An 8,538-nucleotide genomic window follows, 5' to 3' on the forward strand; every position below is an offset into this window, starting at 1 on the left:
GGTGCTTCATTTGAGGGTTTCCCTTTTTTGCTGCTCTATACCTCTTCTCCACTACATTTCAAAGAGCTTTGTTGCACATTTCCTCCCCTATTCATGACACAGCTCTAGGCATTTTGCAGTTTAAGATTATACATAGAGAACCTTCGACCATCTTATAAAACATGAAGCACTGTTGTAGGTTGAACTATGCCGTACTGTACAAACTAGGTAAATCATAACCCATTCAATGCTGCTTACACGTTGATTAATTAATAAGCAATTCATAAAATATCGGTCGCCATGACAGCGACAGGTGTCATTCATTCTACTGCATAACGAGTACTTTTACTTTTGATACTTGACATTTTGCTGATACTTCCAGTTCAGAAAGATTTTGTAACCGGATTTGCGTTTGTAACGGCGTATTTTTACCCTGGGGTATTGCTGCTTTCGCTTAAGTAAATAATCTTAATCCCAACACTGACCGCCAAGTAAAAACCTGGAACCGGACACGTCCGTCCGGAGCGTCACTAGGAGGAGCAAGTGTGAAATGTTCACAGGTGCGTCCGAAAAAGTTCCTCTAGCTTCCCCGTGGAGCTGCACTGCGACTTGAATATGAACGACCCCGGCGCCCTCTCTGCCAAGTGGGTCAGCACACGGCGCAGTTGTTCCCAACAGGGCAACAAGAGCACATTGTGACCGGGATGGCCCGTGCGCATTCTGCTGGCTTTGTCCCTTTCGAGCGAAAAAAAAAAAACCAAAAACTAGACGTGCACGCTCGGGACCGTGAGACAAGAGTTGAAATTACTCCTTGATGAGCCGTTTGTTGCGAGAGGAAGCTCCCGTCTGCACCGGGACAGCCCGGTTGAATCCCGTTAGCCTGAGACGGGGCGACCAACTCATTTGACAGCGACACCCGAGCGAACCGTCGGATTTGGCGTTAAAAGGGAAGAAGAGGAAGAAGAAGAAGAAAAAAAAAAAAAAAAAGACCTTACCTCGCTCAGTTCACCGGGGGAGACGTGGGGAGTGATCGCAGTTTTGTCGTTGAATGAACACCGACCCGTCCCTCGCCCGGGCGCACGCGCTTCTGTTTGCGCAGGCACGTTGTGAGTGCGGGATTAGCGTCTAATCCCGTATGTGTATTAAAGCATCCTGAGAGAGGCACCGCGGGAGGAATCCCTGTCCTCTCCTCATGCACTGCATAAACGGGCAGACCATAAATTGCACTTTTTGGATACCGCTTTCTAAAAAGGCACCCTTTATACCATATTTATAAACTGTAGCTGTCAACCGTGTTAGTGGTTAATAAATCATGTGATGCTTAGTAGAGCATTGACAAACCGTTAATAAAAACAGCTTCTGGTTTGCCAGGCTGTGAAACATCCCTTTGGATGGCGTCAACCTCATTGATTTTTGGGGAAAAAAAAATAAAATGGTAATAGTTCTCTGTTAATGACTTAAGTTATGTTTAAATCTGTTTGTTTTACAGTATGTTTCACCTGGCTGAAGGACAAGCATCCTTTGTGAACAGTAGAGTTAAAGATGAATGTTTTGGTGCTATATCAGAAAGAGTGAATCTTGCTTTGAAATGGAGGTAATAAGTATAATATACTTTAATTTTCCAATAAATGATGCTGATGACCAATCTGAAACAGAAGGGGCTGTTTTTTCTCCAATGTTGGATTTGTCCGTTTGGAATAAAGCGTTTCATGTTTGATCAAGGAAGAGTGAAATGCATGTGGGAATATCAGGGGGTTTCATGATGAGTTCCAGTCTCTTGTTTTCTTCAGTAAATTTATTCAGTCTTTAAGGCTTTGTTGAGAGGAGAAAGCAACATCTCAGACTGGCAGGGAAGGGACATCTGGGTTATATAGATAAAGCTTCAAGCAAATCTAGAGAGAGGTCATGGGACAATTTTCTCACATCTACTACTAATACCAGCAATAGTAATACTAATCTTGCCATTTCGGGTTTTAGCTCCAAAACTGCCAAAGCTGTATTGAAAACAAAGATGTTTTAACTCATAGAGTAAAACTTTAACTTTATGTAGGCTATGCCTTACACTCCAGTAATGGAAGAAAAGTAGCAATACAACATTGTAAAAATACTCCATTACAAGTATAAATCCTGCATTCAAAATCTTAGGGAGTATTATCAGCAAAATGTGTCGTATTGTTCGGCCTAAATATAAATGGATTATTACCGATGTAATACTTTGTATACTATATCATATGTACATCTATAACAGCGCATCATATTTCATAAACTGATTTTATGTTTTATATGTAGAATCTTAATCTGAAAAATTACTTGTGACTCAAGGTGTCAGGTGACTGTAATGGAGCAAACCAAACAATACTATTTTCTCCTGTAACGTAGTGGAGCTGAAGTATTAAGTAGTGCAACATGGAAATACTCTAGTACCTGAACACTGTATTGTGCAGTACTTGAGTAAATGTACTTATTTACATTGCAACGCTGGACTCCTTTTAAAGATGTCTGATTTGGATGTTATATTTTAGTGCCGTCATCTGGACAGCACAAGCAATTAGCATTACCTGATTACAGGTCACAACGGAGACCCACTTCCCAGGTCCAACTCCTGTGGGGAAATAAATAAATAAATAAACAAAGAAAGACACAAAGAGAGGGAGGGATAGACAGACAGACAGGAGGAGAGACGGAGGGAGGTCCTGAATGAGCTGGATTTTGTGTTTGTCGTGCTGTGTGCCCAGTGTGCGGTGGCCTCGCAGAGTCACAAGCTTATTAGAGAGTAATTGGAGCACAATAACCAATGAGCAGCTGACAGTCAGTGTCTATTGAGTTGTTGGATGTGGAATGGGTGGAATTAGTCTGAGACAAGGCATACAAATATACCTGCTTAACCCACAACATGCACCCGAACTAGTTTCCCCGCATGGGCATTCGACTTTGAACTATTATTGCCTTTATCATTATCACTATTATTCATTTTTTATCATGGTTATTGTTGTTGTTTTATTATGGTTATTGTAAGATTTTTCTTCCCTGGATCTTAACTTCATTTAGACTGGTTGTGCCTACAGCTCCGGTGGTGACTGAACCATAAAAACCTTTTCCCCTCCCCCCTAGATGTAGTTGGGAGTCTTTCCAGAAACCCTCCACGTCAGCCTGGACTAGGGGGGGCCGGAAAAAAACAGAGAAGATTTCCGGGCATTCTGGTTTCAGAATAAAAGCGTTAAAAAGGTGCGTTTACATTAACATTTTAGATTAACATTTCAATTTTGTTTGCATTTACAGAGTAATTGAACAGACTGTTACAGCTGCCCCTCCATTTTTCAAGAAAATGCAGAAGAAGTGGTTGGCTGAGTAAGGGACCGTAAGATCATCATCTATATAGACAATGAGGTTAATGAAGAGTTGTCCCCTCTGGTTCATTATCCGGAGGAGACACAACATTATCCAGAGACTTCCCAGGCTCCTGATTACCGGTCTACAGGAGCGTTTGGTTATTCGTTATTTCTTGTTCAGTGGTAATGAAAGGTCTCTATGAAGACCCTAAAAACCCACACGGGGGTTTTCACTAACACTATTCACGTGAATCGGAATTGAGCTATGCTGGGATTGTCACCACATTTCACGAACAAGAAAGATTGAGAAAGGTGTAACCTCTCCCACCCAAACAGGTGCAACAAAACTGGTAGCAGGGCAAGACAGATGTCCGACAAGCACATTTTTTACATGAGGCCTAATCAGTCAGTGGGTGGACTATGGGTGTGTAGGGCCTTTAAGGTGTAATGTACACATGGCTGCATTAACCTGCCATGGGGCTTTGAGGCAGAAATGAGCCGTACGCTGCATCTTAGCTTACCCCTATTTGTGGTATTCATCAAATACAAGATCATCTAGGAATGTGCCGTGTCAGGTTTTAAACAGGTAAACACAAAATGTAATCGGCTTCAAGGCCCTTATCATGTCATTTGATAATGTAATTAAAATCCCCTCCACACATGTTTTAAGAGATATAAAAATTATCTGCTTTGATTAATGTTATGTTTTGTTTTGTTTTTCTGTTTTGTTTTTTTGTTTTTTTTTTTACAAAAAAAGTTTATTTACCCTGTTAAAAATTCTTCAAACAACCTCTCCTCCTTCGCCCTCATTGAAAAATCCAGAATCTATGAATATGCAGATGTTTAACTGCTGGACACAAGACGTCTCCTACATCACTGAAAAGTCTATTCTCAGTGTTTGTAACCTGGATCTTACTTGTGTACACTGCATATTAGACTAAGACTGGCTCCAAGCTAATTGCGATGTCATAAATCCTGCAGGCAGGATTGCACAGAGAAATGTTCCCACATCTGTTCCCAGGTGAAGAGTGAAAACAGCCTTCTGGTGTCAAACTCTGCACATGCATCCTTCTGCGCCGTGACGCTGAAAAAGGAACAATAAGCAGAGCACACTTCTGAATGGAGGGTTCATATTCCCACACAAATTTGCCAGTACTGCATTCAAATGAACTGACACACAGTGGGGTCAGACATGTGTACAGCCCATACGGGACCTCCATTCACGTGTAAACGGACCTGTCAGTTCACTAAATGGGATTACTGTGATCAGAGAACACGTACGGTTGTATTCCGGTAAAACAACACTTTATACTGAAAAACCTAACCGGAAGTTTGATGACCGGCGACGCTTCGTAACATGTTGGGCTGAAAACTCTGGACCGTATTTGTTGTATATATCTCTGCTTCGCTAAGGTTCATCTATGTGACAGTTACATGGCGACGAAGGCTCCGTCCTCTGTCTTTTAACGAAGCAGGCGGAGGTCAGGCTCTTCGTCGACCCTCAGTTCCGCCTCTGTCGGGTTCAAAGTGCGCGGTCACTGTCGGCAACATCCCGGCGCGTGTCGGTGGTTGCAGGCGCGCCGCTCGGGTCCACGTAACAAGGTTGCTCGAACATGGCTCATCCCAACAAAGGCTCTGAATCCGAGCCTCGGGTCTGCGCTTACACCCGGACAGCCTCCGCGGTGCTGACCCATTGCGTCTGCATCGTCTTCAGTGTGTTCATGGCACTTCTGTCTCGACCGGGCACGAGTGAGTGCTCCTGCCGTTCAGATGCTTTCATCTCACTGTCGTCCCCCCCCCCCGCGCATACTACTCGTTGATTTGATTTCCTTTATTTTATTTTAGGTTGGTTTTCCTGGCATCCTTTCTGCATGACACTGGCTGTAAGTTGAGACTCTCAAAAAAAGAAACATTTTCAGCCGTAAACACACGAAACCAGTTCGATCAATCGTTTTCATTATAGAGCCTGAACACTTTGCTGATTGGTTAATCGGGGCATGGCTGCAACCGAAGTCCAAAACCTGAAGATACTCAGTTAACTTTCATGTATGACAAAGACGAGCAGAAAGTCTTGACATTTTAGGAGCAGGAACCAGATAATGTTTGGCATTTTTGCTTGAAAATGACTGAAAGGATTAACGGATTAACAAAGTAGTTGCTGATAAGTTTTCTTAGGATCAGCCAATCGATTAATCAACTAATCGTTGCAGCATTAGACTGGTTGATCAACAGAAAATTACTCGATAATTGATTTCACATGAAGTAATTTTTAGGCAAAAAATGCTAAAAATTCACTGGTTCCAGCTTCTCAACTATACAATTTGAATGTCAGTTTGAGCTTTGGGACTATTTTTTTTTTTTTGGGACAGTTTTTATTCTGTCCTCTGGCATTTTATAGACCACACAATCAAATAATCAAGAAAATAATGGACAGATGAACAAATCATTACTTGCCTTTTTTCATTTTCTTTTCTTTTCCTCCAGTTCTCCTTCTTCATGACAGAAGCCATACTCCTCTTCTCCCCCGACGGCTCCCCCATCAAAAGGTTTCCACACAAGACCAAAGGTCGTGTTCACTGGATCCTGCAGTGTCTCTGTGTGTCCTGTGCAGTCCTGGGCCTGGTGGCCATCGCCTACAACAAACACCTTAATGGTAAACCCCACTTCACCTCGTGGCACGGTCTTCTGGGCTTGCTCACAGTGTGTGTGGTTGCGCTGCAGTCTTTGGCAGCGGTGCCTCTCATCTACCATTCTCTAGCCAAAGGCTGGTCCCTGGCCAAACTCAAACGTTACCACGCGGCGTCTGGACTCGTCACCTACCTGCTCGGCAGTGTCAGCCTGCTCCTCGGCCTCTGTTCTGCCTGGTTCACCGCTTCTGTCGGGGAATACGCCTGGTACCTCTCAGCACTCTGCCCTGCCCTCAGTGCCCTCCTCATAATGAACCAGGTCACCAGTGCTTACATGGCTAAGAAACGGTTGAAGTCCTGACAGAGGACGCAGTATAGACACTTGAACAAAACTCACGGAGTATTTACGCAAGGTTTGCCTGAGAGATTTCATGTTTTTTCGGTCACATGCGGTCACTTTATTTTGCATAAAAGATTTCCGCGGCTACATGCCTCTCTAATGGTCTTGTCATTCCAAGAGGCACCAGTACCAATTGTGGATAACGAAATCCTTTTCTTTCATTACCTTTTCTACATAATATACACAGGACTGTATCTACTATTGAGGACACTGATGTCATGTCTTCTGTAATTTTGGGGGGGGGGTATTTGGTTGTAGTTTCATAACTAATAACTAATATGTGTGTAAGTGTCAAAGTTTTCCTTTGACAGTTACACACACATTTCACATGTTGAGCTTTTATGCTTGGTTTCTGATATTTTTAGCCATGCTATCTTAAGTTTACAACCAAATACCTCCAAAATTATGGACCGTCCCATCAGCCCACTCTGTGTTTGCTGCTAATTAGCAAATGTTAGCATGCTAACAGTCTAAACTAAAACATAATATCTGCTTAACATCAGCATTTTAGCATGCTAGCAATAGCATCGCTGTATTTACAGCCTCAGAGAGCTGCTATCATGGCTATAGACTCTTAGCATTGTTTTAGACTTAACGGCTTAAAATGTGACTGATTTTAGCCAAAAAATAATTCAGTTGATTAAACAAAAATGGAGGGTTTTAGTATTCTCTGCCAAGACTGCAAACTGAACAGTGCGAAGGTTTTGTCACAGCATTTAGATCATCATAAGAGGGATAAAAATTTACAGAAAATATAAGTTAAACAAATAAATAATTAAACACGACCCAAAGTTGTTTGTGGGTAGTCAGAAATTCCCTATTGGGGTAGGGTTTTTGGATTCATGACCTCAGTATTTCTAAAATCCTGGCTACAGCCCTGAATATATATTGAACTCATGTTGAATTTTTGTACCTCAGGTTGCTTAATATTCTGTTTTTGATTATTGATTTAGCCACGTTTGTATAAATCAGATAATGTCATACTGAAGGTGTGTCCTAATTAAAAGCATTTGTAAATGATTCACACTGCAATAGAAGAGTGTTTTATTGTTAAAATAACATGGATAACACAGTCATATTCTGCTTCGATCTAGGCTGCATGTACGAAATTCTTACTGGATCAGCCATCAATGGGTCAAAGTGAACAAAAGGTTAAAAAACGTAATTACAAAAAACAATATATTTTCCATCATAAATAAATAAATTTCGGACACTTACATTGAAATAAGGGAAACAACTGCCAGGTGATAAAAGTTATAAAAAAATATTTTTTTTTTAAATGAAATATTCCCATGAAACATAAAAATGCACTTAATTGACAAGAATGGCAACCATGGATTTTTTTTTTTTTTCAATATACTTATGATTCCTAAGATTCAAATGTAAAGTGTTTCCAATGGATTGAGAAGACTGAGAATAAAGACATGGGGTCAGTATAATGTACCTTGTACAGTTCATAAGCAGATAGGATCCTTTTCAAAGTGCCAGCTCCACTTTAAAATCTGAAATCAACCAAATCACAAGTTCCCAAGACATGCTGAAGAAAACTGGACACTTCCTTGATGATAGAAATTAAGCATCCAGAATGGCACTGGCAAATAAAAACTGAACCATACTCAGACTTTGGGGGCAAAAGGTCCCCATAAGAAAACATCTACACAAAAAATGTGACTTCACAGGGAATGATCTGTTGTCTCAGGTTATCCAGTGTTTCATAAAGGCTACCAACAACTGCATCTAGCCTATTTTACCAACGGAAGAAAGGGAATTTCATAAATCTAAATATCTTGACGTGTCATCACAACACAGAAACACAAGGCTACAGAGAACAGCAAAGACCTAAACTTCCTAAAGCACCGCAGATCTACACTGACTGACACTACGGAAACTACTTACACTGCATTTAGGTGAAAAGCTACCATATAATGGCACTGTCAGTCTGGTAAGGCCACCACACCACCTGACACGGCTCTTCCAAAGTCACTGGTTGTTGTTTTTGTGGTGTGTGTGTGTGTGTGTATATATATATATATATATATATATGTATATATTTGTAAATGTATGTATGTATGTATATTATATATATATATATATCTTTTTTTTTAATGTATATATATATATATATATATATATATATATATATACTCTCACACACACACACACACACACACACACACACACACACATATACATACACACATAT

The 8,538-nt window shown here is 41.0% G+C and overlaps 1 protein-coding gene across 1 annotated transcript; it reads left to right on the forward strand.

Annotated features, from left to right (window-relative positions):
• Positions 1-4,634: 4,634 nt before the first annotated feature.
• On the forward strand, positions 4,635-7,355 carry LOC120783483 (cytochrome b561 domain-containing protein 2). Its single transcript, XM_040116542.1, has 3 exons — positions 4,635-5,057; positions 5,154-5,191; positions 5,793-7,355. The coding sequence occupies exons 1-3, from the start codon at positions 4,922-4,924 to the stop codon at positions 6,294-6,296; spliced, it is 678 nt and encodes a 225-aa protein (XP_039972476.1). The 5' UTR covers positions 4,635-4,921; the 3' UTR covers positions 6,297-7,355.
• Positions 7,356-8,538: the final 1,183 nt, after the last annotated feature.

This window comes from Xiphias gladius, chromosome 21 (genome assembly GCF_016859285.1).
Source record: "Xiphias gladius isolate SHS-SW01 ecotype Sanya breed wild chromosome 21, ASM1685928v1, whole genome shotgun sequence".
NCBI lineage: Eukaryota > Metazoa > Chordata > Actinopteri > Istiophoriformes > Xiphiidae > Xiphias > Xiphias gladius.